General features: G+C 43.5%; 1 protein-coding gene across 2 annotated transcripts; it reads right to left on the bottom strand.

The window, feature by feature from the left end:
- Positions 1-1,151: 1,151 nt before the first annotated feature.
- Positions 1,152-21,237, bottom strand: LOC111973204 (E3 ubiquitin-protein ligase TRIM9-like). 2 transcript variants are annotated; one of them, XM_024000487.2, is made up of 11 exons: positions 20,393-21,237; positions 14,525-14,620; positions 13,684-13,806; positions 11,200-11,310; positions 9,786-9,939; positions 8,985-9,053; positions 8,583-8,743; positions 8,070-8,208; positions 6,542-6,845; positions 4,358-4,520; positions 1,152-4,075 (listed from the first exon to the last, which is right to left on the bottom strand). In XM_024000487.2, exons 1-11 carry the CDS (start codon positions 21,149-21,151, stop codon positions 4,025-4,027), a joined length of 2,130 nt encoding a protein of 709 aa, XP_023856255.1. In that variant the 5' UTR covers positions 21,152-21,237; the 3' UTR covers positions 1,152-4,024. The 2 variants fall into 2 exon arrangements, with proteins under 2 accessions (XP_023856255.1, XP_023856256.1); XM_024000488.2 differs by lacking the exon at positions 8,985-9,053.
- Positions 21,238-22,757: the final 1,520 nt, after the last annotated feature.

Raw genomic sequence — 22,757 nt, 5'->3', positions numbered from 1 at the left:
TGGCCACGGGTTGCGCTATTTCTAAATTGCTATGAATGTATATATATATATATACACTACCATTCAAAAGTTAGTTGACACATAGAAATGTCCTTGTTTTTGAAAGAAAAGCACATTTTTTGTCCAATAAAATAAAATAGATCAGAAATACAGTGTAGATATTGTTAATGTTTTAAATGACTATTGTAGCTGGAACCGGCTGATTTTTAATGGAATATCTACATAGGCGTACAGAGGCCCATTATCAGCAACCATCACTCCTGTGTTCAAATGGCACGTTGTGTTAGCTAATCCAAGTTTATCATTTTAAAAGGCTAATGGATCATTAGAAAACTTTTGCAATTATGTTAGCACAGCTGAAAACTGTTGTACCGATTAAAGAAGCAATACAACTGGCCTTCTTTGGACTAGCTGAGTATCTGGAGCATCAGCATTTGTGGGTTCAATTACAGGCTCAAAATGGCCAGAAACAAAGACCTTTCTTCTGAAACTTGTCAGTCTATTCTTGTTCTGAGAAAGGAAGGCTATTCCATGCGAGAAATTCCAAGAAACTGAAGATCTTGTACAACGCTGTGTACTACTCCCTTCACAGAACAGCGCAAACTGGCCCTAACCAGAATAGAAAGAGGAGTGGGAGGCCCCGGTGCACAACTGAGCAAGAGGACAAGTACATTAGAGTGTCTAGTTGAGAAACACATGCCTCACAAGTCCTCAACTGGCAGCTCCATTAAATAGTACCGGCAAAACACCAGTCTCAACGTCAACAGTGAAGAGGCGACTCCGGGATGCTGGGCTTCTAGGCAGAGATCCTCTGTCCAGTGTCTATGTTCTTTTTCCCATCTTAAACTTTTATTTTTATTGGCCAGTCTGAGGTATGGCTTTTTCTTTGCAACTCTGCCTAGAAGGCCACCATCCCAGAGTGGCCTCTTCGCTTTTGATGTTAAGATTGGTGTTTTGCTCTGATAGGTTGGATATATAAAACCGTCCAATGTGAAGAATTGAAAACAGTGATGAAGAGTTGCATTTTTGTTGCATTTCTAGGAGTTTTGCAGAGTTCATATGAAGATACAGATTGGATAATTGATGTCCACGCCTCAATCAACATAACCCCAGGAAGACTACAGAAAAAGATACTGACGAGCCCATTCATATCCCATCACAGTTACTKATTTATTAATTTTAAAAAAGGAAAAAAAATACATTGCTTTTTGCTTTTCTTTTACACTGTATAATATGAAAACAATGCCAAGTACAACGCATTTCATATACAAACCACTTAGAAGTACAAAACGTTTACATTGTAGGAGAGATGAGAACTAAAGAACATACACATGAACAGAATTCTAGAAAAAGAAGCACAGCTTTTTGTGGACACATACTGTGGACATAGATGCCACAGTGTCCTAAAGGACCAGTTGACATTCCCCATGAGGTTTGGTGGTGCACCCGGCCTAGTTCTCTGGTAGTGTGGCAGTGAGGGCAACAGGCACCCCAGGGCATGAGATGCGTGCCTGCCTTTAGAAGAGAGATGCCCCACAGACACTGCAACATCTCCTCCCCCCACATGCCATAGTCAGGGTGGGTACAGTAAACATGGGAAAAATAAAAAGATTCAAATGCAAACGTAATCTGACAGTAGTGACTTTCTAGCACCATTTTTTGGTTCTTTTTTGGGGGTTCACATTCAGAAGCAGGCTACCATGTTGGGGAGGGGAAACCCATGCCAAACACACTAATATACAACACTTAGAGAGGATAAACTACTATCTGCATTTACTACTAAGGTTCTTTTGATATTATGGTCTGCAACTGCAGTGTTTTTTTTGTGCCATTTCCATAGTGATTGCTGAGAGGCTACATGGACCCCATTTTGTTTGCCTTTGGGGTTTCGTTACACCTCACACTTCCCTATACTGTAGTTGCCGTCACAAGCACTAATTCCGTTTTATATGAATGTCTTCATAAAAGGGACGGTTCTGTAATTGACAACATTCACTTGGAGACACTTAACTCAAAATGGGGTCCACTTAACCCAAAATGGGGTCCAATAACTCAATACATGCTGGAATACAAAATGGCTCTAGCCAATGATCAGTCCAGCCTAACAGCTGTCAACATTTCATGTACATTTCCCATCCATTTTATTTACCCTGGGAATGGTCACCTCCACGTTTTAGCTATGGACATACTTTAGTTCCATCAGACAGTCTGCTCTACATCATATCAACATGTTTAATGTACAAGGCAATGGTTCTGTTCAGAAAACACCATTAACACAGCTAAATAACCCCAATATTAGATTTAAAGACTATTAAAAAATGCCAGTACTATATTTGGTGTTTTTACAAAGAGAAAATATTGCGAAAGCAGTACAAATCATTTTCACCAATAGTGTACCACAGTGCTTCAACACAGACTCTGAGCAGAATGTTCTTCTAATGGCAATAGCTTTGGTATCCTTAATCCAAAAACATATTACCATTTTGGATTAAGGGCACATTACTTTGAAGCAACACTTTTAGTAGCAGAAAGAGATCAAGATGTTCACAAAATTATAATTAAAGAATATAATACAAAACTCCTAACTGCATCTAATGCAGATTTATGATATACCTGTACGTGAACTCAAACATAATGAGGACATGGTCAAATCTAAATGTGGGATAATAAGCCCGCCTAGTATCTACAATTCCATAAAGATTCCCTCTGACAAATCACAAATGCACTGCTTAACCCTCTTCATTCATTTTGTCATCTGACATGGCATGTTAATATGCTTTAGCCCCATAAAATGATTTAACATGTCACATAAAGATAAACGATATACTGTGGTGAAATTAATCTGATGCTGTAATGCTAACTCAAACTCTAGGGGGCAAACTGTTATTGTACTGTAATAGGTTGTTTGAAAGGCTTCCGTATAGCACTGTTGTGCATTGTTTTACTATATACAGATAGAGTTTTAAGTTAACTAGTTAGCTTAGAATACATGCTTGGGAGACAGTCGTATTTACAGTTTCCTTACATATCATGCAAACTTGACCCTCTGGTGGTCTGTCAATACAATACTTTTAACTGATTTAAAATACCTTTAACAATACCTGTTCATTCAAACATCACATGAGCATACACCCTCTTAATAAATATTTCAATAGTGTAGTAAAAGTCAATGCATTAAACAACAAATACTTTGAAAGAAGATACTATCTGCTGTATGTAGATAGTTTGACAACATACACATGGCAATGTTACATCTCAATGTCACAGTGGTTTGGCTTCACTTCGACCCAAGTTTTGTCCTCTAGCGACAGAATTTTGTGTTTGATAAGATACAGTTTGTCCTCTGATTTGTCCCTTATACTGATTTGTTCTTTATACTGATCTGACCACCTTTACTCTCTTATTGAAAGTGAGGCTGGGGTGAATTCCATTTCATTTTCATGATATGGAATTTATAGGGTATAAAATCCCCAATACGTCATTTTCAATTGACCAGAATTGAAACTGAATTTACTCCAGCTCTGGCAAGGCTTTGTAAAGTTGAAAAGACAATACAGTATATCACCAATAATATGTCTGAGAAAATCTATTAATCTCTATTTATGAGTTAGATAGGCTGACGTTCCGTTTCCTCTAAAGAAATAGGAGTATACAAACTCTCTATGAACTAACCTGAGAGAAGAAGATGAATACAGTAGAGACATTGTACTGTAGGGCATCTCATGACTCTACCCTAGTATGGGATTTTGTTTCAGAGATGCACTTAATTAAAGCACCCGGTGGCATTTTGACTGTAAACACAGAATCTGATTGTACGGATTGAGATTAAATTAAGACTTGGAAAATTATAAAAAACAATATAATTGATGTACAAAAGTCCCTTGTATATAAGATTCCCTCTAAGGGTGATATTTGATCATAGGCATTGAACAGCATAAGATATATAGTAGAACTAAGGGGGGGGGGTGGAGCAGGAGGAATCCATGTTAACATTGGTGGGACTGTGCCTAGACACCTTGGGAGGCTACTGCTGCTTAATATTCTTTGGCACCTCCATTCCTGTTAGTAGGGTGACCTGCGAAGGACAAACAGTTCCAAATGAGATCATGACAGATTAAACTGCTGACTCGAGGTCCAGGATTTGAACCACAGAGCTCATTAACTCAGCATGATGTATATTTGCTGGTTAGTAACAATTGAAAAATATATATGTGTACAGCCTATGTAGTTTAGCATATCCTCAATCTGGAGATGAATTTCATTTATAAAATAAGCCGATAATCCTTGAATTTCGAGACAAAACTATCTGAATGAATTTCTGAAATCTAATCAGCTCTGTCTGACTATCAGTGCTCACCTGGACATTTCTGTTGATGCTGACAGCAGGCATGAAGACTCCCTCCAGGTTCTCAAAGGCCACGGGGCCATGCTGCTCTTTGTTGATGAAGAACGTTAGAGTGTACTTGTTCAGATCCAGCAGGATGCCCACAGTGGCTCCCTTAGAGATTCCCCCCTCGGCCCTGCAGAACACACACACACAGAGAGTCTAGGCCTAATGTACTATATCAAAACAGATCACACAGGCCCTTTGAGAGTGGTCTGGGATCTCTGATGGGTAGAGGGATCCCAATGAGTCCAAATACAGTTTGGAGCAAATGGCTTTGAGCGGATAATTGTTTTCTCTATTCAAGACATTAGATTTGACCTAATTGCTAAATCTTTCGTGTTTGTATGTAGGCTATGTGTGAATTGATGTACAGTAAATCCCTAATATATTCGGAATACTTGTAGTCCAACAAATATATGAAAACATTCCCAAGCTTCTCCTTCAGGGTGTATATCTTTTCTCCATTCCAATGGAATAAAGAAAACAACCTTAGGCACTAAGTCAATAAACGCATCCATATCCAAACATCTGAAACACTTTGGCAGTGCAAAGCCGTATGTAAATAGTTACACTCAAACCAGTCAACTCATTGGAAACCGCAAAAGCCAGCAGTGTTTTTGTTTTTGAGAGTGAGCAGCTCAAACAACAAAATGGTGGACGTGTGAAAGTGTGCCCCCAGTCAAACAGCTATGTCACAAAGCTAACTGTAACGGCTTTCGTTGGTGGAAGGAGAGGAGGACCAAAATGCAGCGTGGTACGTATCCATAATATAATTTAATCAAAAATGAATACAAAATTAACAATAGAATGAAAACCGACACAGTCCCGTATGGTGCAAACACTGAAACGGAAAATAACTACCCACAACCCATAGTGGGAAAACAGGCTACCTAAGTATGATTCTCAATCAGAGACAACGATCGACACCTGCCTCTGATTGAGAACCATACTAGGCCAAACACATAGAAATATAACGTACAGAACAAAACATAGAAAAACAACATAGAATGCCCACCCCAACTCACGCCCTGACCAAACTAAAATAAAGACATAAAAAAGGAACTAAGGTCAGAACGTGACACTAACTGGGCTCTACAGGGGCTTCCAGAGAAATCCGCTAGGCTAAAGAAACAAACAAGCAGGATTGCGGCACGATCAGCCTTTGATGATTACCTGACATACAGTACATGTATCGTTGGCACTTTAATGAGGGAAATGAGTGAGTCATTGTGGTTGATAGGCTCCAACGTAACAGCTGACAGGAAGATAAATAATGAGGTTGGAGAAACAAAAAGATGATGTGCTATGAAAGACAAAAACAGGGAAACTCTTTAATCAGCGACTGAAAATAGTAACTACTACTGTATTATTGGTTTAACGAGGAAGGAGGATTCTGCTCTGGATATTCATGTCCCTGGGGCTACTGTAGGTTGCTAAGCCTGTGGCCTCTTTGTCTTTGAATCTATGTATAATATTACTCTATGTTACCCTGTGTAAAATTCAATCAAAACGGATATTCACAAAACATAAGAGGACTGCCCTGAGAATAATCTCTTCCATTTCCAACTAACTGCCTGTCACACCCTGATCTCTTTCACCTGTCTTTGTGCTTGTCTCCACCCCCCTCCAGGTGTCYCCCATTTCCCCCATTACCCCCTGTGTATGTATACCTGTGTTCTCTGTTTGTCTGTTGCCAGTTCGTCTTGTCTCGTCAAGCCTACCAGCGGTTTTTCCTGTACTCCTGTTTTCGCTCTAGTCCCTGTTTTCTAGTTTTCCTGGTTTTGACCATTCTGCCTGCCCTGAACCTGCCTGCTGTTCTGTACCTTGTGACACTGCCCTGGATTACTGACCTCTGCCTACCCTGAGCCTGCCTGTTGTTCTGTACCTTTCGGACTCTGCTCTGGATTACTGACCTCTGCCTGTCCTTGACCTGTCATTTGCCTGCCCCCCTGTTTTTGTAATAAACTTTTGTCACTTCAAACTGTCTGCAACTGGGTCTTATCCTGAGGTCTGATACTGCCTGCCAAGTATTGTAAGTGCGTACGTGTTTTAGTCCTGACAGCATGACACACAAAGCACATGATGGCTATTTCTAAACTCTGAAGCTGCGGAGGAGTAGGAGTCAGCCTTCCTCCCCAGAGATGTCCCACCTACCTGTTGGTGTGGGAGTTGTTGTGCATGAACCAGCTACGGTTGTTGTCCACGTACATGGCCCAGGCCTTATCATCCTTCCCCAGCATCATGTCCTTCATCGTGTTGATCCTCGCCACCCCGAACGCAGGGTCCGGGTGGTTGTCATAGCGATCCACCCTGAGCTCCCAGTAATGGACCCCCTTGGAGAAAGCGGCTGTCCCCAGGACCACACGGTCATCGTAGCTGTTGCAGCTCACTGTACGGTTCTCATTGGTCAACATGATGTCCCTGTGAGCCGAGGTGGGGTCGAAGGTGAACCAGGCCACTGCAGGAGAGACAAAGTAGAGCAGTAGGAGGAGTCAGGGCAAGATAAGAGCATTTCCAGGTCTCTAGGGCATGGCTGTCTTGAGTGAACCTCATTGGAGGATGGAGCCCCATAAGAGCATGAAACATGATGCCATTATAGAACGGCACGGTCAGCTAGGACCCCATGCTGGGCTGTATACTGTGAGATGACACATGAAATATTCACAGAGCACCACAAAAAAATTCTACTTCTCATTTAAAAGTCAAGCACTGGATTAATTTTCATTCAGCAGCTCCTTGCCCATAAGGCACTGCTGTGTCAAACCATTGCAGTGTATTGCCTTAATTAGCCCCATTCCTCAAAGAGGCACTGCTATGTTAGAATAAACAGTTAACTGGCACACGACAGGCACTCACTAAGGCCTCCACATGCAGAGATCCATTGTTATTGCAGCTGGCAGAGCCAGAGCTGGAGCCGCCTGTACTCTGCTCAGTCTAAATTCTCTCCTTGTCCCGCTGCTCTGTCAGCTCAATCAATGGCATCAACAACCTATCCTCTCTCCCTCTCCCTGTCCATCCCTCCACTCCCCATCCCAGTAATGGGAGGACAGGGAGAAGGAGGAGAGGGAGAGAGGATAGGCAGTTTATGCCATTGATTGAGTGCAAGGCTGGGATGGGGAGTGGAGGGATGGATGGGGAGAGCACGGCAATGCGTTGACAGCTGGCAGGCTAGAGTAATCACAGTCTGGCACTCTGTCGCTGTGATACTTTGCTAAACTGCGAGACCACTTCCACAGTCTGTCAGCCCTATATCAGGACTGGACATCTCTTTAGTGGAGCTCCTTCAGCTCTGGCTCTGGCATGGTGTTTACTGCTCTAAACCTGGAGGTTTCTGGGGGCCCAGAGCTGACTAGTACCACCACACCCAGCCAGGACAGTGACAGATTGCACCAGTCACCAGTTCTAATCCACCATTGCTGTGGAATAGAACTCCGTAGTTAAGGACACAAACAAGAGCGTTGATGGGAGGGCGAGGCTTTGTCGGCAAACAGCAGGCCTGGATGTCCCAGAGGACTAGCTCGGCTCAGGAGCGGTGAATAAAGAGTATCATTCTGTACCCCGGGCACTAATTAAGCCTGGTGTCCCCTGGTCCCCAGTTGGATGGGGCGGGGGGTTCTTCTCTTCCTTCCCTTTCATGTCTACAGTTAGGTCAACACAAAGTGACAGAATACAGAACACCCACCATCAGATGTCTTCAGCACCACAGTCTTGCTATAGGGCCCCACCCCGGTGGAGTTGTAGGCCTTGACTCTGGCATTGTAGGAGCTGTTGAAGTGGAGGCCGTCCACAGTGCACACGGTCTCCTTCCCTACATACACCTCCTGGGACACAGAGACATACAGTACAGCACAGGACCATCTGGCGTTAGTTAGAGCTCTGACTGCAGCATGTGCACTATGAATAATAAAATACGTGGCAGAAGCGACAACTGTTATCTGTAGGAAACGGGTAGGACACCCTACTGCACATAGAATTACAGTGGAACTGTATTACGCATATTGAAATGTGCCTGGCTAAATAAAACACAGCTCATGCAAACCTTTCATTGCATAATGAGCATCAAACGTTTACATTCTTTGACTTAATCTACTGTTAAAACACCCGAGCGTGAAGTGCTCCATCCTAGTGTCAGACTACATGGAGCGTCGGACATGATGACACGTTCTCTAATGTGTGAAGTGAAGGATTATCTGACCCTGTATTGACCCCCGTTGCCGTCGTCGAGCTCCAGGATGTAGCCTTCGATGGGGTTGCTAGGGGGCACAGTGACCCTCCAGGCCAGGGTGGCACTGTTGTTGCGGGTGCAGCACTTCTCCAGCTGCAGCAGGGGGGCCGGGGGCACCGTGGCAGACTCCACTTGAATAGAAACGGATGGCAGGAACATCACAGAGGAGTTAACATCTATCTCTGCATGGATTGGTTGTGGTTGATAGTTGTTGTTGTTGTCAGGCAGGTGAGAATATTGTAAGGGAAGAGTGCGGTAAAACATGCATGGGAGGAGAGCACTCTATCCCCTTAACGTGGTGGGCTGGTGTGGGCTGGCAGGTCTCAAGGAGGAAAAGGGGATTTGGATGATCATATAGCAACTCTGAAATACCTCCTGCGCTCTCCGTCTCTTTCAATCCACCTGCATGCATTTGTTTCAATAATGGAGTCTCCTGAATATCTGAAACATGATATTGGACATGGGTTGATGTGTGGTGCTTGACTTAGTTTGCAACATAGTGGAACTGATCAACTACTGTGCTTTCTCAGGGGAATGCTGGTTACATTTCCCATGGTTTCAAATCTCATTTGGTTTTATATGACGTTGTATTTGGAGCAGACTAAGTTGGTAACTGTGTATGGGAAAATCGTGTCTGCTTCAGTAGACAGATATGGAAAAGTGTTGGAGCGAAATGAAATACATCCTATTTATATGAAAAATATATCATGGTATTCTAGGACATTGCCAGGGGATATACTGTGCACTATAAATCTTCCTCAGGTTTAGTCAAGCACAATATTTAAATAGACTAATGAAAAAATTGCTGTGGACACATAGTATGTTTGAATCAGATACTCAGAATATTGAACTTGCTCACATCAACTAAGCATTTGGAGTGTGAAACATGGAGACCTTTTTGGTCAGTTTTGCTAAAGCATTTCTACCACTTCACCAAACTATAAAGCACAGAATGAGTACAGGTGATGCATATCACAAGAGACAAGTGTGTCTACTTAACTGCTGAACAGCCATACAAAAATACATTACAGGCACACTTGAAAGATGAGTCCACTGCAAGACTATCTAACAATGTAACAATATACTGTATGAAAATGTGTACGAATAGACTCACACTACGCAAACAGTAGCAAGTATATGAATATGACTTAGAAATGAACACATATTGGTTACCTTTGCTCTGGACAAAGTCCAGCTGTAGTATGGTCTGCAGCAGGGGGTCTGTGTTCAGGGTCAGGTCAAACTCAGGGCCCACCTTGGGCTCCAAAGCCCCTTTGACCCACTGGTCCTGAGACGACGTCACACGTTTGATCAGCGCATCTGAGATCTACATAGAGACACAGAGCAGGGGAGAACCGCTTCAAACCAGCTACAACTCCAATAAAAGGTTCAGCTACAGTGTAATATACTATTACAAAGTGCAACATGGTTTTAACAGACTTTTTATGGTGTCTCTGAGGCTTTGTGCTTCTTGAAAAATGCCAGCTGGAAATGTGCTGCATTAAGGTATAGCCAACCCTGTAGGTTACCAGCTTTTGTAAGGATTTATATAAGCTTTTATGATACAGAGCACAGATTTTGTTCAGGGGTTATAAGAAACTGTACAATCAATATCGTCATAAACATTTCAAGGGGGAGGGAAGCACCAATTTACAGAAGAGAGTCTTTCATCTCTATTTCGTCTTATTCAGACCGTTCTTTTTTTTAAAAAGAGGAGAATCAATGGCTTCCAGCTAATGGTAAGGGGAACTGAAGACGACAAGTCAACGTTTAACTCGATAAGCGTGTCACATATCAATGTTAACCGTTATCAGGTTAACCTTTATCAGCGCAAGTCAACGAGTATTGGTTTGGGATGACCTATTTATTACCTATTAAGTATCAATATCTTCATTCACATTTAGCCAACAACACATTTTAATCAACATCTTGCTACAAGCTTATCATATACACTCTGAATCAATATTTATTAGTATAGTAAAATATATAAGCGGTTCTTTCAAAGGTCTTGATGTTAAGAATTTTTATGGCTAGAGTTTTCTAATGATCTTTAAATTATTTGTTTTCAACCCGTTTTAGGAAAAATATTTGGGGAAAATAGTTGTTGGCCTTAGCATTTAACAGTAGGAAACAAGGACATCTGAGGGGAATGTGAGGGAAGTCTCCTCTGTGTGAGGCAAGCAGGCTAGCCTCATCCACAGCCTGTCACGCCCTGATCTGTTTCACCTCTCTTTGTGATTGTCTCCACCCTCCAGGTGTCGCCCGTTTTGTTCTTCTAACCTACCAGCGGTTTCCCCCTTGCTCCTGCCTTGTCTATATTCCTGTTTTCTACTTTTCCCAGTTTTGTCCTTTCTGCCTGCCCTGACCCTGAGCCTGCCTGCCCTTCTGTACCTTTGCCCCACTACTCTGGATTACCGACCTCTGCCTGACCCCGAGCCTGCCTGCCGTCTTGTAACTTTGCCTGCCCGTGTTCGAATTAATAAACTTTTGTTACTTCGACATTGTCTGCACCTGGGTCTTACCTTCAAACATGATACAGCCTACTAGCAGAGCTCTAGCCCCATTCATCCATACACCACTACTGTACCTGCAGGAAGCCACTGGGGTCGTTCTCTTTGATCACCTCCAGACAGTACTCCATCATTCCCGTGGTCTGACGCAGCTTCATAGTGCAGTGTGTGATCTGGTCACGCACCACCTGAACACAGGAGAAGCCAGGAGGACACAGACGGGCACCCTTTAATGTAATATTAATACTAGGCAGGCATTTCACACACACATACAGACACACACACATGCACACGTACACACACATACACACACACACACTCGCGCGCGTGTTTTTCCTTTTGGCTAAACACAAAGCACTGGGGAAAATGGATTTGGGTGGGTGTCAAAGCCCTTCATTCACAGCTAATTGAAATTCAGTGGACTGTCAACATTTTATGAGCCTTTGTTTGGGCAGACCACTTATACTTGCTCATGTGTTTAACTTATCTTTGCATTTCTGTGAAAAAGTATGGATTTTTGTGTTTATAAGATTATAAATGAAAAGGTCAGAAAAGGTTGATTAATTGGAAGGTATTTAATCACTCTATCAAATTAAGCCTTAGAATTCAAAACTAATGTAAGAAATAATTAGATTAAGCCACTGACACATTCAGGCCATTAGCCTATCATTAATTCAATATTCATAAACCTGTCAACCGGTTTCATTATTTAAATAAATCCATGAAAAATATTAAAAATTAAATAAGCATAAAATGAACATTCCTGAATGGTAGACAGAATAAAATAACCCCAAAATATAAACAGACCAGAGGACAGTCATGTCTATCAAATCATAATTAATATACATTTAGGTAAATCAAATCATATATAACAACTCAGATTGAATTTACTATATAATCCTTACATCACGCAACATTAAAACAATGCCACTCCAGCGGTCTATGGATTATGCCTGGACTAGACTGTCACGAGTCACAAAAATGACTCTCTCCCTGGGAATGTGTAGTGTGGCGAAAGAGACCACTGATAAAAATACTGCTGACAGATTAATGGCTCGGATGAAATTAATTAGAGTAGAAAATGACGTTCACCGGCACACAAACACAACACTCCAGACTATTGAACAGGGGGAAACAAATGCCCTCCAGTTGGGATTGCATGATAAAAAAAACATTGTCCTGTAGATGACATAAAGTAGTTATTCTCAACAGATTACGGTCACAACTGTTCCTAAAAAAGGATTTCATTAAACAAAGCTGACAATCCAGGCTCTCTTGGTTGAGAGTTGAGGAAAGACTGACTGCATCGCTTCTTTTTTTAATAAGAAACAATAATGTGTTTTGTTTGCATAGTCAATTTACACACAGCACTGACACACACACCACCAGACGTCTTTTCACAGTCCCCAGGTCCAGAACAAATTCAAGGAAACGTACAGTATTATACAGAGCCGTGATTGCATGTAACTCCCTTCCATCTCACWAGTGAACAGCAAACCTGGTTTAAAAAAACTAATAAAGCAACACCTCACAACGCCTTTCCCCATGTGACCTACTTTTTGTGTGTATGTACTGACATGTATGTGTAACTGATAGATACACACACACGCACACTACATGTTCATGTTCTTAAATGTATGTGAGTTGGATTTTGTCTTTAATGTATTTTTCTTTTGTGTCAGACCCCGGTATGACTAGCTGTCGCCATTGGCATTGGCTAATGGTGATCCTAAAAAATGTCATAAATCCAAGTTAATCACCAACCATCTATCTCCACCATACTGTGGGAGATAAGATGGTATTGATACCGAATGCTGTCAAGACAATTGCTCTTTACTGGCGTTACCATGTGGTAGTGTACTAAACTCCAAAAAGCTCTTATTTTCCCATTGTAATCTTCTGAAAAGGACACATCAGTTTGACATCCTTCATCATAGTGAAATGAAGAGACCTTTTTTCTGCTGTGTGATGCTGCAACAGTCCTAGCTGCTCTTCAGCTTCAGCCCTGCTAAACACAACAGCTGTCCTCTGGAGCCCCAATCCCCAAGCCTGCACATTGAGCCTGGGCTTGGATCCATGTGACRCACTAAGAACTTAACACCAGCCAGCCTGCAGGCCCAGGCCCTCCGCTGAGGCTTCAGGGGGAGAAGAGAGGACAGGGAGGCAGAGAGGACAGAAATCTGCMTCCAGATGCACCTCGACCTGGGCCAAGACAAGTTCACAACCTTGGATACCCTTTGTGACATGAAAGAGCTGCCAGCTGAGGTACTTAGGGTTGTAATATGAATCATTTGTATCTATTGATCATCTGTGTTAAGTATGCAAAGTATGGTTAACATATCTGATGCAGAGAGTGTACTGTGATTATTGTTATCAATAAACCATGGCCCTGCTGTGTTTGTCCGCCCATCTGAATCCTGCCACCTGTATGTTACAGTCAACATGACCTTGTCCCCAGGATAATGGTGCACATACAATCTGAGCTTGGGAAGAAGTGTCTGGGGCAGTCAACATGACGTTGTTATCCATTAGCCGTCGCAGCGTCCATCCTTCTGACCCACCTTGAGCTTGTACTCCCTCTCCTTGGTGACCTTGGTGAGGAGCTTGGCTTTCTGCCTCGTCAGAGCCTCAATCAGGGCGTCACACTGAGCCACCAAGCAGGCCTCGAACTCCACCCCGTTCTCCTGCGAGGGACACAACACAACACAACGCTCAATAAAAGAACAGGGAGGTACAGGAAGGTACAGGGTGCTAGGGCCAGGCACAGGGGGGACAGGGGGGGGCAAGGACACTAGCGGACTACATATGATAACACCACAGTGATTGCTGCTAAATCTTCCATCATCACTACTGCATATCAATAATTTACCTAAGCGCAGATGAGATAGTGAATTCTATTCTAGCTACACTCTGCACCTCAGTTTAAGGATGAGGAAAATGGTTAAAGACTCTAACTCTACTGAGCTGAGCAGAGCTGGGATTTTACTCAAATACAATCCCCTCAACCCCAGAATAAGAGTCTTAATACACAGCATTGCTGCGACTGATAAGACATGGCAGTGCAGTAAGTGTATAAAAGCTGTGATAGGCTGGGGCAGTCCATGTGCACAGCAGCCCTTTCCTACTTTTGCTCTTAGCGTGGTCACAAACAGATACTTTTGTTCCCACCGGGCGATAAGAAGTGCTTTAAATGTAGTGCCAGTGTTCGTTGCAGAATAAAAAGAGTCCAGAATGTGACATTGTATGATTCTGGAGCATCCTTCCTCTTTCTTTTTAGTATTTCGTTAAAGCTGACAGGCACAGGTAAGTAGGTTATGGGGAAAACAGGTTAAATTGATATTTCTATACATGTTGATATTCTCATTTGATCTACCAGACACGTAATCAAAAAGAGAATGTTACCTGTATCTGCTGAAGCATGTTCTTCAACTGCATCAGGAATTCCTTGGCATCCTTGGCTTTATCTGACACACCATTCAAAGCTTGGGAGAGTTGACACTGTGAATGAAAAACTGGCAATTATTAATCCAAAACGAATCAAAACACTCTCCATGTCACTTCTCTAACATGTTATGATTAAAGCCAATTGTCCCAGAAATATACAGTATGGGCAGTAATTTATACTAATTAACCCCGTACTTAAGCCCAACCACACAGCAACGACCTCTGAGGTCATAGTAATCAAGGAGATTACAAATTCAAACGAGGGCCTCAAAACCATGTTTAGAGGTCAAACCTTTCAGTAGATCTGCTCTGAGCTGAGGCTCATGGACCATGAGTGAAGGGTAATCATGGTGTACACCAACCCTGCTGTGATCAATCTGGCCCGGATCCACACCTCCCTCTTCCCACCTCCCTCCCGCTCCTCCCACCTGCCCCTATTCCTCTGGGTTTCTCTATCAGTCTCAGTCAGGGCTTCTCTGGGGCTGGGCCTCTATGGGCTGCGTGCGTCGGGTTCAGGAGGGACACAAATCAAGCCAGCCCTCCACGGTTCATTCATGTGCCATCTGGCCCAGCAAGCTGTCTGTCCGCGCCGCTAACAAGGGGATGAGTGATTCCGCTCCCCTGTGTGGTTTCTTTCCACCAGGGCCCCAGCCACAGCTCCAGACAAGACAAGGGGGCTGGCCCAGTGTTTATCGGCTCAGCCCTTTTTCTCTCTGTGACACTGTGTCAGGGTGACCTCAAGGGGTCAGGGGGAGGGGGCTGGTGGCCCTCCTATGGGGAGAGAGCCTGTCACTTGACAACCTCCTGCATATCACCAATTCATGTCCTTTCACTGGGTTGTGCTCGTTTATCCTAACAGTGTATAATGTGAGAGTTTGATTCAATATGGACCAGAAGGATGCTACTGCTTAACATGAAAACATTATCAAGGGACCCATATCGTCAAGGTTTTATCAGTCTTGTCATGAGCCCCCCTTGTAAGATGTAGTTATTCTTTATGAGCTAATATTAAACTTCAGTGTAATTAGGATCGGGATGCTGCCCTCGTGTGGCTCAGAACTGGCAATGACCTCATTAGTGGTGGTGGAATACAGCACCAGCCCCTTCCCTGTCACTAAGGATGACAGGTCAGTTATAGCAGGAGAAACCTGTTAGAGTAATATCCCACTGGGCAGAGTCGTCAATTCAACGTCTATTCCACGTTGGTTCGACGCAACTTCGTTGAAATGACGTGAAAAAAGCGTTGATTCAACCCGTGTGTGGTCAGTGGGAAGGGTCATAAGATGAAAGGTGAGGCTCTATTTAAATGACTCATTTTAAAAAGTACCCTTCATTGTAAATGTATTTCCTCCAGACAAATAGGAAGAGGCATCCTTTTTCCTGTCAGCAGCATTCTTCCTCTGAAGGAGCCTCAGTAAAGTCATCGGAGAGAGAACACTTAAGTAATGTGCGTGACATTCAAGAGCAGAGGGTTTCAAGTAGGGGGGAAGGTGTGTTATCAATTTCTAACGCAGTGTTTGGGGATCGGAGTAAGACAATACATAGCTGCAGTGTTGATCTGCGGTGTTGACCTTGATTCCAAATGGGTCCTCAGGGACACGCCAGGAGGACTGGGTCATATTCAGGAAGCCCCACCGCCTCCACCTCTTTCTCTTTCCCCTCTTTTTCCTCCATCTCCTCCGTCCTCTCCTCCCTCACTCAGCAGCTGTGTCATTAGCGCTCCACATCTGGATGAGAGCAGAACCAATCTCCCTCCCCGGCTCAGCCTCACACAAATCCTCTGGCCGTGTGGCACACTGCTCCACCACTGATATTTTACAACATGGCCACAACAGCCATCACAGCCCAGCATGGCCAGCACAGCCCCATCACAGACCAGCACAGCATGGCCAGCACAGCCCCATCACAGACCAGCCCAGCATGGCCAGCACAGCCCCATCACAGACCAGCACAGCATGGCCAGCACAGCCCCATCACAGACCAGCACAGCATGGCCAGCACAGCCCCATCACAGACCAGCACAGCCAGTACAGCCAGTACAGTCCTGCTACACCAAGCCTCTTGTTTCATTTGAAGCATAGCATCAGAGAGATTGCACACGCTGCCAGGCAAATTAAGAACAACCCAAATAAAGCATTAAATCAGAGCACACACAATATTTACCAGTTTAGGAAAATCTCCAGAGGATGATTCAATCGAAAATGTAGTAAAAGTAATATTGCCTTAACAATTGATCAAATATTGATAGGATTTGCTACATTAATATATTGCGTGTATGAATATGCAGAATATGGACACATTTCATGATATTAAAAACCAGTACAAATTACATTTMCAAGGAATAATTAATTATTTCTTTTTTCATACTAAGTGACAGTGTTACAATCATTGATAAACGCAAAGTATAACATCTATTTGAGATATCACATATTGTAAAGCTCGTTACATACATTTCAAAAGGTAGAGTCATGTTATCCATTAGGCCTCATTTTCAGCAACAGTCTGGTAACTTGCCTCCATGTATCCATGGTAACCCTTGAGGTATGCGCACAAAGCACTACACAAAGGTCTTGTCCAAGCACTCATTCTTGCCTCTAAAAATAGCTCAAAATGATTCTCCTGTTTCTATGCCTTTGGTTACAGTAGTTGCACACATATAGTATACTCATCTTTTATGCCTGGCTACCCCATCACCAAACATTTATTCAACACAACATGGACCAAGTCTTGTGCACTGGGTACTGTACAGCTAGAGTAATGCACAGCACATATATTCAATGGGATGGGAGATACTGCACTGTACTTAACCTACATTCTGGAGCCAATGCCGTTGCAGGGTCTGGGAGAGGGGCTCTGTATGCCTGAGGTAGCAGAACAACCCGTCATTAGCTACAGTACCATTAGCTACATTAGCTACAGTACCATCTGAATCAGCCAGCTGACCCGGCCAGACTCTGTGCTCTTACTTGGCTAGCCCTTTCCTGTACTGTACTGTACTGTACAAGCTGGGGGCATCCTCTCCTATATGAATCTCTTTCAATGGTCAAAACCAAAGACTTCTGTATCTATTCTTATCCACCTAACCGCACTGGAATGTAGCCCCATCCTCCATTATCCAATAGTACTCTACAAATGCGTTGATCAGATTCTATCCATGACTATGACATTGGTCCATAATTAGGTTGATGTAGTTCAAATGTAGGCCTTCCCAATATGTCATCCTTTCTCTTATTGACAAGATAACAACCCCATTTCACAAAATGCGYAATTGAAAAGAGAGGAACCATGGTTTCTTTCATCTCCTAAAAGGTTCTTTGTGGTCATGTATAATGTGCGGTATTTGGGAATTCAGGACAAAACTAAAGGACCTGAGTCAGTTGTAGTGCTGAGTGATTAGTGCTTTTTGAGGTCAGTTCGGTTTCGGTATTATAATTTAAAAAATAATAAAGTTTTTTCAATTTCGGATTCAATAGAATTTTTTTTACATTAAATGCACTATGCATTATGTGGGTTGAATGCTGTAACAACACAGAATACAACATTTAATCCAATTCCGTGATGGTAGAGACTGCCCATTTACTGCTTATCACTTATTAACCATCATCTATTCACATGACTTTACTTCTGTTGTTGTGTATATTACATTTGTTTTATTTGATGACTTTATTATTTCATTCCATGTCATCATCTGATCTCTATAGCGCTGCTGCCTGTGCTGTCTGACAAAATCACTATTTTAGAAGTTCTTCAAAGTAAATAAGGCATACTTTTATGACTGCTGAATACCAACTATCAATCACTTGTGTATTTTCAGGTAGAGATACAGTAGGTCGCGAAGCAACTGCTCTCTATCACTCTTAATCATCTTCTGTCTCTTTACTGATGTCGGTCAATAAGTTGTTAAAACATTTTTTTAAATACTGACATTTCGGTTAATTGCTCAGTAGTAGTCGGTTGGGCCCTTCACTGGACTTGGCAGGGCCCAATTGCTCATGCCTGCTGCAGCCTGGTGAGCAATGCCCTGGCCTTGTGTACACATGTGCAGAGTTTGGTACCAATGTGTGGGGGCTTTAAATATACTATACACTGAATCTGGGTGTTTCTGCTTGGCTGCCCACAGGACATTCATAGGAAACTACACCACTGTGACTTACCATCCAATCCCTCATCTGTGGTTTATCCACTAGTAAATACATATTCATGATGTATTCCTGGTAATATTTTTTTTCACTAACTCACAGTGGCACTGTAAACGGAGAGAAAAATATCATTGATACCCTAAGGCAGTCCCTTGTTTTCCGTTTGTTCCATTTGACATACTGTAAATAACATAAACACAACTTGACATTACTTTCAAATGTTTGTAAAAGCATCCAAGGAGGAATATAAGATTGACTACTGAAGGTCCAGCAAAAAACGAATGGGGGCTCTCATTCCCTGTGGACGTGGGTCAGCACACACAGGCGTCTCAATTATCAGTACCATTATCAGGATCTCTGCAGCATGGAGGATGACAATTGCCTCTGAGACACAATCTATCTGTGGTCATAAAACAATCCTCGGAGGAGTAGCCGTTCTCTCTCTCTCTCTCTCCTTTCAACACTGCAATCTCCAAGCCCTCCTACCCTAACTAACAGACTGGTTGTTGAATCTATTCAACTGAGTTTTCTGTCAGCTCCTAGAGGAGGACAAATGATAAAGCATGTCAGAGCCTGAGGGTGGATCTGGAGCTGTGGATGGGAAGGAATGTGAGTAATAGGTTTGTATTAGTCCCCAGTGTCACAACAAAATCCAATCCAAATGACATAGATAGCTGCCTGGTGCAGTAGAATCATTCAAGGGGAGGCATGCAGAGTAGACCCAAACCAACATCTACAGTGAAGAGGGATAGTGTAGCTTCAAGAGGACTCAGAGATAATTTGCCATAATAGTAGGCCAATACATTCATGTCCTTTTCATCACCTAATGTCTCCCTCCATCTCTCCCTCCCTCCCTCTCTCCCTCCCTCTCTCTCTCTCCCTCTCTCTCTCCCTCTCTCACACACACACACTCCCTCCAACCTGAGCAGAGCTCACTTGACCATCCCATTCTTGTCAATACAGATTGTTGGCCATAAAATACAGCACAAAATGGACAGCATGCTGGAGTGTATTCGATCTCACTCAACTCCAGGAAATATATTAACTAAGCACTTCTGCATTTGGTATTTATAAGGCTCATCACTTATAAACACCGCTTCACACTTACAGTATGTGATTTTCATGGTCCATTTGTGGGACAGTAGGCTAGTGTGATAAAGGTGAACTGTATTCATAACAACCCTTATCAGTGAGTGGGAAGGAAGCATGCTGTTTGATGGGAAGAATACCGCAGAACTCTCCAAATCACACAAAATGTACAATTAGTGACCCAATTTAATTGGTGAATTTGGGTGTGATAGATCAATGTGCATCTCTACTATCTATCAAAGTGTTAGTCTGCCTATAGGCATCCTATGCCTCTTCACCATGTAGTGGGCGCTGAGGAAACCATGGGGCATATTCGCAAATTCAAATGGCAAACCCAGAGCTGTTGGCAGGAACAATCTGGGATAGAAACTGGAGAACAGTGACCTGACACTGGTGAGTCAGGCTATTGGGCGGATTTGTTTTCTTTCTCTGTGATTAGGCTATACAGTGTTGCTGCCTGGTTACTGTAAGTAAAGGCTACCACTGATGCACTCAGTTGGAGTGATTTAAATGGCACTGATGACATGTGATGATGTGATGCTGCAGAGCAGCTTATTATGATGCTGGCCAAGGCCATCCCCACCGCCTTCATCCTTACCTTGTGCTGTTTCCACATGGCAGCTAAAGGTTTTAAATCATGACTCCCGTGCTTGCCACCCTCAAGACACTTCATACACACTGGAGTCTTGCAGTTGACGCAGTACATGCTAAAGTTCTCCATGTCATGGTCTGCACACGTTCCTTGTTTGCGTATGGTGCCGGCGGGCATCTGCTGGCTTCCAGCCGCGGGCGATTGGGTCGGTGGCAGTAATCGATGTTTGGCCAGCGGTCCACGGGAAGGGTGGCATCGCTGCTGGCATGGTGTGCAGTAAAACACGTCGCACTGTTCGCACATCACAGTGGCATCGACAGGGTTGCGGTCACACAGCTGACATTTCACGTTGGCAGAGCGGCTCTGCTGATAACGAGACACGATCGCCTCCAGTAGCCGGTTACGTGGGAAGCCCCTCAGTCCCCGCTCATCCAGAGAGACACTACGGTGACAGAGAGGACACGTTATGGAGCAGTGGCGGTGCACCAGAGTCGGAGGAAACACCCGTATCCCATTTGGAGACTTGAGGCACGGCGTGTATGATCCATAGCCGCTGTCCGTTTCACTATACATGCTCATTTTGTCCATATCCAAATAATCGTAGTCCGAGTTCCCGGAGGCACGGTTTTGCGGAGGTGTTTCGCCTTCTGGGGTCTGTACAATGATATTTCGGGCACACGCCAAACACACATTGTGTGAGCAAGGTAAAAGAATAGGATCCTTGAAAAGAGAGCCGCAAACGGGGCATTTTAATTCTTCATCCATCGTGTCTTCTATAAAACGCTCCTCACACAGTACACAAGAGCAGCGATCAATGAAAACAGACCAGCACTTATATGACACGAACAGCTCCCTCGACTGGTTTACGCAGGCGCGCGCGAGGGGGGGTTGTTGGCGTTGTAGTCCGAGTGGATGGGTTCTGAAAACGCATCTCCACAATAACAAGTTCACTTTGAACAAAAAACTACAAGACCCGTAATCCAAGTGAGCAGCCGTGAAAAGTATTGTGGAACCAAGTCACACCTTGGTGATAAATCTGTTATTAACCAGTATCTAACCCAAAGGGTAGCAGTGGCACCTGCCCTGCACATTTCCGAGGCTATTGAATGTGCAATGCATATGTTGGTGGTGATTTTATTTTATTTAGAGTTTCAACCTAATCTTTTAATGAAATTCAAGATGCATGTTCTGAATTAATAAAATTGCCAATTTTCCCAGAACGTTTCCCTTTTCTCACTGACATACATACGGACAGAACTACACTATATATGCAAAAGTATGAGGACACCCCTTCAAATTAGTGGATTTGGCTATTTCAACCACACCCGTTGCTGATAGGTGTATAAAATCGAGCACAGGTCATGCAATCTCCATAGACAAAATTTGGCAGTAGAATTGTCACGGCCGTCGTAAGAAGTAGACCAAAGCGCAGCGTGGTGAGCGTACATATTCCTTTTATTTAGGATGACGCCGACAAAAACAATAAACAATACAAAAACAACCGTGAAGCTTAAGGCTATAGTGCCACAAACAAAGACAACTTCCCACACTGAAAGGAGGGAAAGGGKTACCRAAGTATGGTTCCCAATCAGAGACAACGATAGARAGCTGTCCCTGATTGAGAACCATACCCGGCCAAAACATAGAAATACAAAATCATAGAAAACAAAAACATAGAATGCCCACCCCAAATCACACCCTGACCAAACCAAATAGAGACATAAAAAGACTCTCTAAGGTCAGGACGTGACAAGAATGGCCTTAGTGAAGAGCTCAGTGACTTTCAACGTGGCACCATCATAGGATGTCACCTTTCCAACAATTCAGTTCGTCCAATTTCTGCCCTGCTAGAGCTGCACCGGGCAACTGTAAGTGCTGTTATTGTGAAATGGAAACATCTAGGAGAGACAACGGCTCAGCCGCAAGGTGGTAGGACACACAAGCTCACAGAATGGGACCACTGAGTGCTGAAGCGCGTACCACATAAAAATAGTCTGTTCTCCATTGCAACACTCACTCCCGAGTTCCAAACTGCCTCTGGAAGCAACGTCAGCACAAGAACTGTCCGAGCAGCCGCTCACAAGCAGTGGAAACACGTTCTCTGGAGTGATGAATCAGGCTTCACCATCTGGCAGTCCAATGGACGAATATGGGTTTGGCAGATGCCAGGAGAACGCTGCCTGCCCCAATGCATAGTGCCAACTGTAAAGTGTGGTGGATGAGGAATAATGGTCTGGGACTGTTTTTTAAGGTTAGGGTCCCTTACTTCCAGTGAAGGGAAATCTTAATGCTACAGCATACAATTACATTCTAGACGATTCTGTGCAWGTGTTTGGTGAAGACCCTTTCCTGTTTCAGCATGACAATGCCC

Source organism: Salvelinus sp. IW2-2015, linkage group LG14 (genome assembly GCF_002910315.2).
Source record: "Salvelinus sp. IW2-2015 linkage group LG14, ASM291031v2, whole genome shotgun sequence".
Lineage (NCBI taxonomy): Eukaryota > Metazoa > Chordata > Actinopteri > Salmoniformes > Salmonidae > Salvelinus > Salvelinus sp. IW2-2015.
Note: the sequence above shows the minus strand (reverse complement) of the source record. Positions and strands in the feature narration are given on the sequence as shown.